General features: G+C 42.5%; 1 protein-coding gene across 1 annotated transcript in view; it reads right to left on the bottom strand.

Annotated features, from left to right (window-relative positions):
- Pappa (pappalysin 1) overlaps positions 1 to 15,664 on the bottom strand; it is a 252,286-nt gene that overhangs the window by 35,847 nt on the left and 200,775 nt on the right. The window contains exons 16-18 of the mRNA XM_021654123.2: positions 9,250 to 9,460; positions 7,821 to 7,992; positions 308 to 455 (exon numbers count right to left, since the gene is read on the bottom strand). Of these exons, the coding sequence (XP_021509798.1) occupies positions 308 to 455; positions 7,821 to 7,992; positions 9,250 to 9,460 (531 nt within the window). The remainder of the gene's footprint in view (positions 1 to 307; positions 456 to 7,820; positions 7,993 to 9,249; positions 9,461 to 15,664) is intronic.

Genomic DNA, 15,664 nt, shown 5'->3' with positions numbered 1-15,664 from the left:
GCTTCTTATCCCTAGAATACATGGTGAAGTCTAGCAAATCTGTGGATAAGCATTATTTACTTTGGGTACTTCTGTGTCCCATTGGTCATTGATAACTTTTCTATACTACAACTGTTCATATTTCATATAATATATAATATAATCCTGTCCCTGAGTTTCTTGGTGGGAAGATGGACTTTGTCTCATTCTTCTCTGTCTTCCACAGAGACAGAGTCAGGTTTCACATGGACATAGGCTCAAAATGCATCAGGCACTAGTTAGGCTCATGGATGGACATGACACTGGTCTCCATGTAGACCCATCTTACCTATGGCATAGCCATCAGCACACTGTAACTTGAGGTTACTGTTGAGTTGGTTTGGGGCTGAGCACTGCCCTTGCATCTCTCGACAGACATGGAAAGAGCCACTCCAGGTGCCGTCCTTCCGACAGTGAATGATGTTGCTTCCGCGGCCCTGAACAGCAGAGAAACACACTTAGACGATGACAGACTCCAGCTGCCCCAAGGACATGCATCTCAGAATGAAAGAGAAAGCAACTTGGCATTTTCCCACAGGCCTAAAAATTGTTCCAAAATTACTTATTACTAATAACTGGTTCCCAGTCATCTCAAAACAGGGATATTATTAGTATGTTCAGATGGGGAAACTGAGGACTCAAAGCAAAAAGGAACTTGCTCCTGTCTTCCCAGACTGCCTAATTCCCAGGTTTCCTAATTCCTGGACTAATGGTCTTCGGAAAATTCCAACTGGAGTAATTATGGCTTAGATGTGTTTTATGATTATTGTTTCTATTGAGAATTCAAGACCCCCTTAGCTACTCCACATATACAGACAATAATATGTAAAATTAGGGGGCTCAGTCATAAGAACAGTACCTGTGCACCACACTCTATCGCTTTTTATACCATGATAAAAGCAGCCCAGGCAAGAAGCTTTCTCTTCTAAGGTACTTCCAGCCATGAGGGACACGAGAGGGTTCAAAGGAGGTTATATGTACCTCTATTGTCAATTCTTTAAGGTAAGCATCAGGTTACCTCATTCTTCTGTGAGCAAGTAGGAAAGTGAAATTTAAAGAAATACTTCTTTAAGCCTCACGCCACATCCAAAACCGTATCAGACCAGAGGTTAGATGGTGATGCGAGGAGGCAGAAAAGGAATGGAAGGGCATTTGCAAACCTAAGACAGTGTAGTAGGCATGGCTGAGGAGGTGTGGTTCTGTCCTGTGCCTTGAAGGAAGAGTAAAGGAGAGAAGGAGGTAGGGGGTGGGGATTTTTTATTCTGGCTTCAGGAGACTGGACTCTGCTCTAGAGCATGGAGAGAACTATCATTTTCCTATGGATCATAAGGCACTTCAGGGTGTGGATACTGCCTGACTCATTACTGAGAGCCTTTCAGTAATGCAGGCCACTCACTCTGTCAGTTCGCCTATCTGTAGATAGTTCTGTTCATTCAAGACTGGTTGCATAACTAAAGATAGTATGAGCGTATAGATTTTTGTCTTGGCTAAATATGAAATAAATGAATGCATAGTCAGAAAAAAATAAAGGCAAAATGAGTAAAAAAAAAGAAAGAGGGAATAAAAATACGCGTTTGTGAGATAAAATGTGAAAAAGCTGATGGGGCTGAAGTTGCCTTGTCTTAAAAAAATAATGATAAAATAAAATTAAAAAAACAGCTGCATGGAATTAGGACTGAGAAGACAAAGGGGCCCCTCTTGAGGTCTGTCCTCGGCCAGCAAGAGGTGGGCACCATTTCAAGACAACCCCCTCCCCTGCCCATGGAAGCATGCGGCCTGTCTGAGCTTGCACTTACGGGGAAACTTAGAGGATCTTTTAGGTAGCGTGGTGTGGGCCTGTGGCTTATGCAGCTTTGTGGACTTTAGAGAACTTGGACTCTCCCTCTCAGAGCCCCAAGCTCTAAGCCCCATGATTCTGCTGGGTTCTCAGGGGAGTAGGAAATTGACCCCAATTTCCTGGAGCCTTGGCCTGGGACTATGATGCATTTGGCCTCCAGCCTCTCAAGGCCTGCAGACCTCAGCACTCCTTTGGCCAGAGTTGGCTGAAGAGGGAGCTTTGCAGCAGAGGATGTATTAGAACTAACTGGAATCTACTCAGAGAGTTCCAAGTCCCAGAGGCCTCACTGTGGAAGGTGGGAACAGAAGGTACTGGTATTACTTTCTCAAGAATCCCTCTCCTTCTCCTTCTCCTTCTCCTGCATGGATCATCTGGCACTTTCTGTGGGTAAATCTGCCTTTAAAATGTACCACCCACCTGCTACGACGCATCAGCCTTCAGAACAAGGCAAACATGTAGGCTAGCACTCCCAGAGCTTATATATGGAACTCAGACAATTCTAGCCCCACCCATTGCCAACACACATGCCCTTCATTCTACTTGTGTAAAGACATCATTCCCCCGCCTGCCTCCCCGACTCTCCATGCCTCACACCTTTGTCTCTGGTATTCCCTCTAAATATTAGCCTCTCTGCAGCTTCTAGATGCTCCAGTCTCTCCCAGGGCTACTGCTTGCTGGCTGCCTGACAATGAGGATATCCTTGTTTACTGCTCACCCTAATTTGAGCACAGAAGAGCCAGTGTAGCTGTGTGTCCAGTCTAAGAACCCTACTTCTGGGGGTGTTGTCAGGGAACCAAACCAACTGAATGTGCTTGATTCCAAATGAAAAAGCCATGTCCCCACAGAAGACATGACTTTACCTACTAAAGTAAAAATTCGAACAGGAGGAACGTGCATCCTTCACCATAACTGCATTCCTCTCTGTGCTCATGAATCTGTCTACAAAAGTCATGCTGCACTTTTTCTTTACCTCCTATCTGTTTAGCCAAAAGAGCCACACAGAGCTGAAGGTGTTTACAACTATATTACTGGAACCTATGACATGCTCAATGTTCTAAAGAGTCATTTTAACTACTGGGTGTAAGAGAAACCATGTCCTATGTCAAATGTGAAAACTAAGGTTCACTACTGGAAAGAAACAAGTGATGGATGCTATGGTGATGGTTACAGCTGCACAGGTTCAAATGTCAACTCTGCAGTATCCCAGCTCTGGGTCCTGGGAGAGTTTCTTTATGTGCCTCAGTTCCTTCAACTGTTCAGTAGGCATGGAGTCTACTGCCTGAAGGAGTCATCACGACAGCCAAGTGGTCAGGTGGTGGAAGTGTTTAAGATCTAGTATGCATGCACAGAGCTATGCATTTGCCATGGGTCCTAACTTCCATGCTGCACTCATTGTCTATAGGGAATTTTAGAGTCATATCAACACAGAGTGCTTTCCTGACATGGCAGTAACCAGAATTAGGAGGCAACACACAGAGTAAGAGAAGCAGTAGCTGCCATGTCCCAGTCCTTCATCGTGCACATTGGTGCCTTTCCTACAATGAAAGGGAGACGAACAAAGGGGGAAGAGAGACAAAGGGTAGAAGAAAAAATAAAGCAAATCATGACATAGGATTCTTAGAGCATCAAAGCCAAGCAGAGCCAGGTGGCAGGGGACAGAATGAGCATCAGCTATGGAAGTCTGTATATGCTATGTCCTGCTTGTGTAACACAGCAGACACATATCCAACCCCACCCCAAGGGGGAAAAAAAACACTTTCCATGTTCACATGTGTAAGTAGACCAGAAATGCCCAGCACATTTATGTGAAACAATCAACATCAAACAACCATACAACGGAAGTGAGTACCTTCAGGAGTAAGAATGGGTTGGAAAACCTGGCTTGTGCTATTACTTGGTTTCAGACCTGGCTCTGCGCGTAACTTGTCGACGTGGCTCTCCTAGGCAGGAGTCAGTGGAGCCATCTGAGAGCTAAATGTCCTTCAATGCAGGCCTCTGAGCTTCTGCCAAGCTCTAATGGCATCTGCTTTTGTAACTTTTCTCACTTTTTCAAGAAAGTTCTAGGTGATTAATGTACAGTTAACCATGAAACTAGACACTGGTCAGCCACGCCCACTGTTTCCCACCCATAGAGTTATTCTGCATCCATGGCAGAGCTCATATGGCCTGGGCCAGCTTCATGCTCTCATGGCAGAGAGAACTGTACACCCACCCTCTGTCTTTCCTCAAGAGACTGGTGTGCTGTCCATTCTAGTCTTTTTCTTCTCTTGCTTCCTGCTGAGTTATGGAAGACCATTATTAGACACACTACTTGCCCACAAAGCACATTTAGCCTTGGTCCTCTCCTGCTTCAAGTGTCTGCCATAGACCCTGGTCCTATCTGCAGACTGGCTGCTTCTCCAATCAGTTGTAAACTCCTGCAAATATTGTCACTGTGTCCTGGAACTAGATTATCTCTTCACACATTTAATGCCTTCTCAGTCACATTAAATCTAGAGAGGAATAGCATTTCTCGCCAGCTGTCTGGAGGGCAAACCTCACCCTTTGCCACCAGCCTGCCCTGGAAGTGTCTGAGGACAGTGGATGAACCTAGCTGAAGAGCCTCAAAACCACCTACAAACTTGGAGTTATAGGTAAAGACAGACTCAATAGACCCTCGTATTGTGTCTGTAAAATGGGGAGATAATTTCTTTTTCTGGTGTTTGTTTTGAGTTACCAGAATGAAAGAAAGTCTGTTAATACCATCCTGGTGGCCATAAAACCCACACATTAAAAAGCAAACATGATTATTTAGGCTTTCCATCTTGGTTTAGTGGGGCAGGAACACTATAAATGTCAGAACTGAACTGTTGAATATGTAAGTGTACCTATGGCTATTTACATTTCAATACGAAGCATGAGGCTGGATGTGATGGCCCTGGCCTAAAACCCCAACACTAAGGAGGCAAGGGAAGAAGGGTTATCATGAGTTCAATGGAGGCCTTTCTGGTATACAGAGTGAGATGCTGTGTCAAAAAAAAAAATTAGGTAAAATAATTTGGTTGAGGAAAGGTCTCATGTATCATGTAGCTGAGGCTTTCCTCAAAGTCACTATGCAGTCAAGGCTAGCTGTGAACTTCTAGTCCTTCTGCCTACACTTCCCGCATATAGAGATTAGCGACATGCACACTTTACATTTTTAAAATTATATACAATTAAGTGAAGTTTAATATTTAGCTACTTGGACATTGTAACCACACTCCACATACTTCAGAGATATGTGCCTGGAGACAAGTGACAGGCATGATATATGTTTATCATAACAGAAAGTTCTAGAAGGATTACAGGTTTTATTCGGGCAAGATGTGAGGTTTCCATGAAGTTCATATGGAACCTTACCCTGGCTAAGTGCCACTTTGGTGACTTTGGGGGCTAGCCAGTAGAGGGCCATATTTCAATCTGTTGCCTTTGCTTCTAGGCTCTATGGAAGCCTCCAACCAACATCATAGATCTTCCTGCTGTAGTGACCATAGAAACAAGCTAGACTATTTGTACCTTCCTTAGCACTCTGAGCACTGTGGCACAGGCCTGCTCACTGCACATATCTGGCTGTGCCCAGTTATTCCCTGCTACCACCAATAAACTGTGAGGCAGGCTGTATTATTTCTCCACATGATACATACAGAGAAACAGAAGCTTGAAAGGTTAAGTAAAATTGTCCCTCAGTGAGGGGTGGGGTGGTGAAGTCAGGATTTGAACTCAGACCTAACATCCTACTGGCTCCTTTGGAGGACACAATGAAGTGGAATTTTTAAAATTCTGCCAGTAGTAGCAGTGGAAGGCGTCTGTGACTCTCCCCTATAGCAGCCTCTGGCCTTCTCTGCCAGGATCTCGAACTTATTTGGAAAGCTAAGAATCTCTGTTCCATATAAGCTTTGGGATTCAAGAAGAATGGGCCTTGCGTTCCCGCTGTGTTTACAGGCAGCGAGAGGGAATCTGAGGTGAACACTGGTGTTGGCTCTCAGGCCCTTGGTCTGAGGGTAGAGGAAATTCATTCTTAGTACAAACTAGAAACATCAATTGTGTTAAGAGCCCATTTGGCACACGCCCCCTCATTCTTTGAGCTGACAAGCCATACCCTGCTTCTTCCAGTCTAGCCTTTCCACCCACTGCCAAAGAGCAACACTCCAGTCCTCTGATGAATTTACATTTTCCTCTCCTTTAAATACAAACTGCCCATGAAAGCTACTTGGCAGGCCGCAGGCAGACTGGGTTTCAGTTTGATAACATGGCCATGGCCAGAATATTATTTGGCTCAGGGATAACTGTTAGGAACAGTTTTATGTGAGGGAGCAAAAGGGAAGTTGATCAGACTGTGAGAGGCCATGACAATCTTGTTACATGCTTGTTCCAGGACTCCTACTTCCTAGAGCATCCATAGATACCTGTGAACGCATGATGCTCAGGGAGTGGAGGCAATGCCTACTAAACTCAGCTTATGCACACAAGAGGTATCAGGCTTCTAATGTGACTGTCACTTGTTAGGAACCTACTAGGTGCCTGGCACTGTCCTAAGTGCTGAAGGCACATGAATGTTGAAAGAGACAGTGGAAGACTGTAGAGCCTTGGGTGGGACCTCTGCAAAATATATCTGAAGGTGAGCGTGGGTGGGTGCTGTTATGAGCAGTAACCTGGGCGAGGTGTAACTGAGCCCAGGAGTGGGACAGATTTGGACTGTTGGAGGAGGGGCTTACTGGCCAGAAGGGTGGAAGACAAGTATGCAGGCATCTGGAGCAAAAGAAGGAAGTGCTTAAGATAGAAACATAGAGGAAATAAGGAACCTGGGTCTTCTGTGGTGAGGACGGGGTCTGAAATGCTGTCTAATTGGGTTGATTTTATCCAAGGAAACAAAAAGATTCTGACCTAGAAGGTCTTGAAGCCAGAGAATTGGGATGATAAGAAAAGACATGATTAAGAATGTGGTCCAGGAAAAAACAAAAGAGAGAGAGAGCATGGTGGGTTTTATTAGGGTGGTTGCTTTGGGTACAAAGGGAACAGCTTTAGGGGTATTCTGGGAAAACTGAGTAGGTCTAGGAACAGCTTAAATGTGGGAAAAGGAAGAAAGCTAAGTGTGTTGACTTGGTAATGTTTGGTATTTGGAGGCTAAGAGACAAAGAGCAGTGAGGTCTTCACCAAGAAGGTGTCTAACCAGGTCTACTCCAGGGTCACCTGACCGGCGGTCCTTGCACAGCAGTGAACGCAGGGCTGGCTTGGCAGATCTCAGTGCTAGGTTCTGTGAAAACGGGTTTCTGTGGACTTTGGCATTCTTTTTGACTTTGATTTTACTTGTGTGACTCCCTGTCTGTCCTGCTGAGTGTCAGAGGTAGGGGATAGAGGCTGATGTTCTTTCAGCCTTTAGTGGAGGAGGTAGGCAGAAGAACTGGACTTATCTTTTTAGTTACATGCGGCTTAGGATGAAAATCAAACCCATGCTTCTGTTTTTCTTTGTTCCATAGTGTGCTCAGATGTGTTCTCCCAACCTTAATAAAGCCCCCTCCGCAGGCTTTAGGGGCTCTCTGATCTAAGGACAATGGAGGCCTCGTCTTCAAATGCTTCAAGGACAATGCAGGTAGTGATGGTGTTATGTAGTGATGGGGCAGAGCTGATCAAAGTCCCAAGTACTCCTACTGGAGTGACATAACTGATCAATCTTAACTGCTAGGAGGCCATATATGCCTTTCTATAATAGTTTCTCAATAAATGTCCAACAGTTCCAATGTTTAAAAAAGAACCTTAAAGCTGAAAATATCTGACTAAAATAAGGCTTGTAGAGAAACAACACAGCTCAGAAATCTTACAAAAGAAGATACTAGAAGTCCAGTTTCTCAGCTTCTGCAACAGTGATCCTGTCATTTTATAAGTTTGGATGAGAAGCAGCAGTTGTTAAATGGAGAAGACCTTGATCCTCAGGTTTCAGTGAGCTTACCTGAGAGGCGTCACTGTCTGCACACTTGATCCTACACTCACTGTTGAACTGGAAGCCATTAGTGCATTGGTAGAGCCCATGGAATTTTGGTGGAGGTGGGTCACAAGTCACCGGCACACAAGTTCCCTCTTGCCAGCTGCCATCTTGGGTACATTGAATCTTGAAGGCCCGTCTTCAGGAAAGATGAAGAAATAGTTATTTCAAGGATCACATGATTCAAACCTGAGCACTACCAGGAGGCTTCATATTGTCTCCCTATTCATACCTCATTGCCTGTTTTGTGGGATAGATGAGGAAGGCATGATGGAAACCATTACAGAAAACCACAACTAGTCAAAATGTAGAGCTGTGGCCCAAGTACCAACTGATATGTCTATAATGCATCCTCTATACCTAAGGCTCAGAATCATTGCAGAGCCAGGGAAGGAAAGGCTGTAAAACCCAAGGAACAAGAAGTTTTCTGTCATATTTTTGTCATCTAGATATATCAGAGTAGCACCATAAACTATCATCCACATGGCTGCTTAAACATAACCTAAACAGGGATGATAACAATATACATGCTAACATGTAAAGAGGAAGCTTATGAGACCTCATCCTTAGAAAAAGAAATGAAGACAACTAAAGAATGCTGAGAGCAGGAGAAGAAGTAATCTTTCCATAACATAAATGCAGATATAGATGATAGATAGATAGATAGATAGATAGATAGATAGATAGATAGATAGACGGATAAGTAGGTAGAACTCTAGATAGATATAGAAATACGTATTTGTAATATATTGACTGAACAGGCTGTATTTTTATATTTAGAAATATGTATGTCTGTATAAATACATGTATTTAACAAGAAAAATAGATCGTGAATTTGAGAAGAGCAAGCTGTATACATGGAAAAGTTTGGAGGGATGGAAAAGAAGGGGAAATTGTACGTTATATTATAATTTATAATAATAACAACAAAGAATGAAGGAAATTGCATTCATTGAACAACATTATCAGTAGGCAGGTTGTCTGTCATTCAGATGTGGTTTGGGACAAAGCTTAATCCTCATCCACCCCTTGCCTTCTCTTTTTCTTCCAGAGTGTGCTGTGCTGATGGGTGCTTGTACAATGACAATGCAAAGACCCAGTATTTTTTAAACAAGTTCTTTGTGTAAGACATTTGTGCAAGTTCTTTTGCATCATGGCAATACTGTATGGTAACTTATCATCTTCTTATCACTGATAAAAAAAATAGGAGGCCTTAAAAAAATTAGCCACTGCCCTGATATAATTATTAATCTTCTTTGTCTTTCCTCACGGGAAAGAATGGGATACTGTTTGGTATGTCCTCCAGCAGAATCAGAAATGTTTCCTTGAAAAGAGGTAGCCAGACCTGACTCTGCTTCTCCTTAGAGCCCACAAGTGTGTTCCCAGCACCACTTACTTCTTGGACTTCCGAGATGAGCCAGGCACATGGTATCCAGGTTTGCACTTGTACTTGCAGAAGGAGCCCACCTTGTGCTTGTTTTCTCGACACTTGCCTGTGTGCAGGTCGGCATTGGGAACTGGGGGTGGGGCGAGGCACATGAGTTCACACAGGGCCTCTGGGAAGGACCACAGTCCGTCTTCCATACAGGTCAGAAAGCTGTTGTTGCCTGGAAGACACAGGCAGGCAGACTTAGCAGCAGAATGATTCCCCCTCATCCCCAACAGCTAAGATAACACATGAGCAGCTTGGATTTTAACCAACTGAGGTCCCCAGGGATCCCTGACTGGAATTCCAATGCCTTCCTCGAAAAACTCAGGATCTCTGAAGAGCGCTGGGCAGTTGCCGCAAGGTGGGAAGCTGTGGAAACTAGGCTTAGCCCATTTATACGGTGCTTAAAATCCAAATCATTCTGTACCTCATACACTGTACAGGAAAAAGCCCTTCCATCAGCCCTGTTCCCTGCAGGTGTCCTTGCCAGAGACAATGAAACTAGCCTAAAGGTGTCAGCCCTACCAACAGTGCTCTGTGCGGCCCAGGGCTGCCTCTGCAACTCGGCCCCGTGTCTGTCCTGGTTTCCCCCAGACTAGAAGTAACAACACTATGTTTTCAGGAGGTTTTTTTTTTTTTTTTTCTATTCAGACCCCAGTAACCAAGGAAGTTCTGCCAGAGAAGCTGAGAGAGCAGTACTCCCTGCCACAAGCGCTAGCCAGCTCTGACAGAGTGCTGATTGCCTTCAGGATACTTGCCTGATGGGGATTGGTGCAGATAAAAGGAAAAGCCAGAAGTTAGGCTTTTCATTGCTAGTTTGTGGATTATGGAGGCATAGCATTTCTGAAACTCAAGACAATCAGAGGAGGCCCTGCAGTGGTTGTCTCTCCACTGAGTCTCCTCTGAGGGGGTAATACTGAATGGGGTTGACAACAGTGCTGGAAGCACATGGGTGTCTCTGGATTTGAAGCAGGGTGGGAGACAGGAAGAGACAGGAAGAAAACTAGCATTTATCGAGCGGTTACTAAACACAGAGTGCTTTTGAAATGCAGGGTGCTTAGCTTGCTAATTCTCATTTGCAAAAGGAGAAGGCAGCTTGATCAAGCTCTTACAGTTTGTCAATAGCAAAAGACAAAAGGCTGTAAACCAAGTTTGTCTTTCTACAGATTTGGTTGCTTATACCATAAGAGGTACGTCTGTATTTTCAGGAAAGCTCTTATATTCCACTCAGGTGGCTCATCCTTAATACTGTGTCTATAGAAAGATGGAGCTCTGCTGCCCAACACTCAGATGGTTAAACAGAGCAACACGTTCAAGAAGTTAAACCAAAGGGCCATCAATGGCCTTGTTTGCCAATTAAGCTGAACCATTCCTTTTTCCCTCTCTGTTAGCATAACAGTTACACAAGAATGTCAGAAAGGACCAACGTGAGATGCAGAGAGATGTATTCAACAAACATCTGTTTAGTGCTTGTGGTATGCCAGGTAACTTATATGTTGGGAGCAAACAATGAATAAAACCAAACAAAAATAACATGCACACAATGTTTATAATCTAATGGTATATAAAGGAGCTTGACAAATAATTATCAAATATAAATTAACTAGATTTCTTGAAAGTGGTGACAAGAACTACCTAGGATAAAAGAGAAGAAAGAAAGAAAGAACAGAGAAATGCTTCACAAATTTTGTGCACTCTTCTGCATCTTCCCTCAACATTACTTTCCTGCAGTTCACTCCCCCTCATCAAAGTGATTCATCTGGATGACATGAGAGAATAGTGTTTGCAAACCCCACAGAAAATGCTAACTGGTAAGTTATAATACTACCAAGTAGATATTTTTTAATCTTGTGGAAAGAGAAAAGGGTGAAAGGATGATTTATTGAGCTCTCATCAAAGCAAAGGGACTTCAGGGCAGGAAACTTCTCTGCATTGTTTTGAGGATTAATTAATGCAGCTAGTTGTTTGGGAATGACAGATATATCAGCTGTTTGGTAAGAATGGGAGCTTAGAAGATACAGGAAGGCACCCTTTCCAAACTGCTCAAGAGTGATAAAATATCCATGGCTAAAGTGTTGGTGATTTAACCAAAGTGTTGGGGCTCTATCAACTATGAAAACACTTCACAGCTATAAACTACGAAATGAAGGGCACAGTTGCTTGTTGTGAGATGACATGAGGATTTCAGAATGTTAACCAAGAAGAAAGGATCAAACTGAAAATGGTCACTCTAGGAGAGAGTAAATAGAAATTATCAGTCAGTGCTAAAAGAATAAGCAGGGTAGAGCAGGATTGTGATTCAGAGCCACGGATGTGTGTCCCACCCTAATAACCAGGTCAGAAGTGCAGGCAGGACTCTGCAGGATCAAGATTTCTAGTCTCTACCTAGTCCCACTACCTGCATTCAACCAAGTGACTCTGAAGAAAGCACTGTATGGCATGTTCACTCTGTGCCTTTCACGTGGCCCATTTACTCTTAAGAATCTTTATTATACTGTGGTTTTGGTTCTGGTCACCAATTCATGCTTTAATCACATGTGCAAAAGCCAAGGACTGAATGCTGCAGGAACCAGCACCCAACCGATCATTGTTGGCAAACTTATAGACTATCTAGTGTTTGACCACTCAGATATGTTCTAATCTCTCTTTCCAGGTTCCTCTTGGAGAAGGAGCTCTCATTGTTTCCATTGTTAACTGGCATTAGAAGAGACACTTATTTTCTTGTCAATACCACATCTACCCTCTTTATGTTGTTCCCCAACCTGTGCTTTCTAGAGAGTGTGACTTAAATCATAAAATGAAGACAGATATTCCTAGGAGAGTATGAGAGCATAGATATTAGGCACTAGGTTCTCTCAAGTTATGGTACTCTGTCATTTCACTTGCTCATCTTTTCAATTTTTTTAGATTTATTTATTTTTATGTGTATTAATAAATATAAAAATATTTTATTTATATGAGTGTCTTGCCTACAAGTATATATCTATATGATATGTGTGCCAAGTGCCCATGGAGGCCAGAATGTGGAGTTAGGTCCTCTGTAACTGGAATTACAGGTGGTTGTGAAACCACTATGTGGGTGCTGGGAATCTAATCTGGGTCTTTGTAAGAGCAGGAAGTGTTCTTTTTATTGCATTTTTTTTTATTTATTAAAATTTATTTGCTTTGTATCCCAGCTGTAGCCCCCTTCTTCGGCTCCTCCCAATCCTGCTCTCCCTCCCTCTTCTCCTCCCATGCCCCTCCCACAGCCACTGATAGGGGAGGTCCTCCTCCCCTTCCATCTGACCCTAGCCTATCAGGTCTCGTCAGGACTGGCTGCATTGTGCACAGGAAATGTTCTTAACTGAGCCATTCTTTAACACTCTGCTCATCTTTTAAATTATTTATTTTATTTTTGAGATTATAAATACATGATTTTTTCTTTCCTTTCTTCCTCTAAATACCCCCATATGTCCATCCCTCCTTATTCTTTTAAAGAAAGAAAAAACATGGGAGTTTCAGCCAACTGTCTTGACAAAGTTAGGAGGAAGGAGGTGAAGTATTAGCAGAGATATCAAGAGAAACAGCTAATCCAATAAATGTATATCTCTAGGCTACTGGGATTCTAAAAAGTTAAATCTACATCAGATTTGACTTTCCCAGAAGGTCTGTCAGATTCCTCAACCAAAATGAACTGGCAAAACAAAAACAAAACAAACAAACAACAAACAGAAAAGAAACTGCAAAACTGCATTCAATAAAAGGCTTATGGAGTAAAGGACTTAAACCAGAGGAGTATCTTGAAGTCAAGGATCAGCTACACAGTAGAATGCTACCATCTTCAGCTTCTCACCTCACGTGACTATTTCTTTACTAAGGCAGTCCATTTTTCTTTTCAAATATTAAATACAGAGGAAAAATAATGCCCTATAAAGCAGCTGTTTTCAGGGATCATGGAAATTAAAACTCTTCCTAATCAGAAAAATGGAAGATTGCTTACTTCTGTGCAAAGATGGACAAAAGAGGACCAGTGTGACACACAGGAAGACAGCATCCCCAGGTAAACAAGATGGATACAGTTCACTATGCTGCCTTCCACTCTCACCTCATCTTCAGTAAAACTCAAGAAATCAGAAGATGCTCCACAGAACAGGTATATCTTGGAAACAAGTGAGTTCAATGACTTTTACAAGCTCACATGAGAAAAAGATAGAAAAATGGCATAAGAGCAGCCCTTCGGTAGAGATTTCTTAGTATGAGGACATGCTTACTTCGGGAGCAGTGTACTCTCTTTTATAGTAAATGCATCTATCATGGTTAAGTTGAATTCACTAGGTAATAACAGTAGCATATTTTAATATATTAATTCAATATTGATGGTCTTCATCTTAAAGCTGTTTTTCCTGAATTTGACAGGTCTTCCCTCCTTAGTTTTATACACTTGACCTATGCTTACAGAGCTTATTTGAAAAATGGCAACAACAATAGTGAAAATCTTGGCAGAAAATTATTTGACGCCCTAGAACTCTCATGCTGCTTTGTGTAAATCTTGAAGTGAAGCTTGGATTAAAGCAATATTTGACCTGAAATAGAGGAAGAAATGGGATTGTGCCACTTGTGTGGGATAGGGCTTTTTTTAGGATTAGTTATTGGATTGTCCCAGATGGTATGTACTCTTCTGAAAAGAACAACATTGTTCTGCTCAAGTTTCATAAAGAATAGAACATGACTCCATTGTTGCTAGCCGTGAGGTTTACCCAAGACATGGTCAGCAGTGGAGAAATCACCCACTATTCAGAAAGTGTTTTTTTTTCCCAGTGCAGACATCTTACGAAGGCCAGTTTTACATTCAGTGATAGTTCTTAGATGGTGACTACTGCCAAACTTGTTTTTGAGTAGGGCTGTGTTGGGCATAGCAGTGACATTGCTCAGCTGTGTCCTGGGAAAGGACACAACCACTAGAATCTGCACTTTCTTATTTTTAACTTTTATTTATTTCTTGATTACTTGCATGTGTATATGTATGGGTATTTAAATGTCACCATACGGAAGTTATCCATTGAGCTGTTTTGCTGTATCTAACCTGGAACTCACTGATTCTACAGCCGTTGCATTTTATGAAACACAATGTAAAGAAAGGAAAACTAAGAGGTAGAAAAAAAGAAAACAAAGCGAATAAAATAATGGAAGAAACGTTATTTTGATCATTTCTTAAGAAAATTGGTAGCATGAAGAAACTCCAAGAGGGAAAGCGGCCTTCATCCAGTCCTCGCTGCCAACAAGTCCAAGTGGAAAGCTCAGCAAGGACGTGCATGTGCGATGGCGATGTTAGTAAGCCGAAGTGACTATCAGCTGGCCCTCACAGGCCAGTGTAAAAGTCAAGAGGCTTTTCTGAATTCTCAGGAGACGGGAAAAATGGGAATCAACAAATGTCAAAATGATGGCTTTCCTGATATCACCTTTTTATAGCAATGTCCATTTTTCTCTTGCATAGTCACATAAAAACTGGTAGAAAAAAAATTTGTTTAAGGATTTGCCATGTTGAGAGCTTTAATAATCAATGCTAATTTATTCTACTTCTTTCTCTAAGGACCCATGGTTAAGAAAGGTGTGGTTTTCTAGCTACTAATAATCCTGCATCCTATTGACAGATGGAGCCATGTAATGGGTTTGGATTTAGCTTCTAATAGAGGTTCTCAACCTGTGGTCACGACCCCTTGGAACAACCCATTCATAGGGGTAAACTAAGACCATTAGAAAACACAGATAGTAATTAAAAAAAAAAACAGGAAAAAATAATTTAAGAACCTTAAATGACTTTCAAAAGTGGAGGAAAACATGGAGTTAGTCAATTTACATGGAGCGTGTCTTGCCCCTGGGGACAATGGTCTCCTGAACCTACTCAGACCTCGGACACCACCACTGCTAGTTCTAGAACTGATGCAAGATGTTCCAACCAGGGGGTTAAGGCTTCTCATAATATTTCCTATAAGCCCACACCTGTTTGTTTATATCCCCCATTTTTATTCATTATTAGTCAGATAGAGCCAAGTAATTGTGGTGATGATACTTGCTTTTTTGCCCAATGCAGGAATGCTAGTGAATTTAGGTATGCCCTGGTTACTCTCATGCCTCGCTGGGTGCCTGTGCCCATTGATGCCCCTCACGCTATGACTCTCTTCAGACAGAAAAAGGATCTTGGAACTACAGCTGCCATTGTTACTGCCATCTCATTGGCAGCTGTTGGAGCTACCACTGTGGCATTAGCCATGAGTCATACTGTGCAGACTGCTCAGACCCTGAATAATCTTTTAGCCAATGTAGCTCATGCCTTAGTTGTACATAAAGGAATTAATGCTCAACTAAAAGGAGGCTTGATGGTGTTCAATCAGAGGATTGACAG

Source organism: Meriones unguiculatus, chromosome 3 (assembly GCF_030254825.1).
Source record: "Meriones unguiculatus strain TT.TT164.6M chromosome 3, Bangor_MerUng_6.1, whole genome shotgun sequence".
Taxonomy (NCBI): domain Eukaryota; kingdom Metazoa; phylum Chordata; class Mammalia; order Rodentia; family Muridae; genus Meriones; species Meriones unguiculatus.
This window is presented reverse-complemented; position numbering and strand designations above follow the sequence as displayed.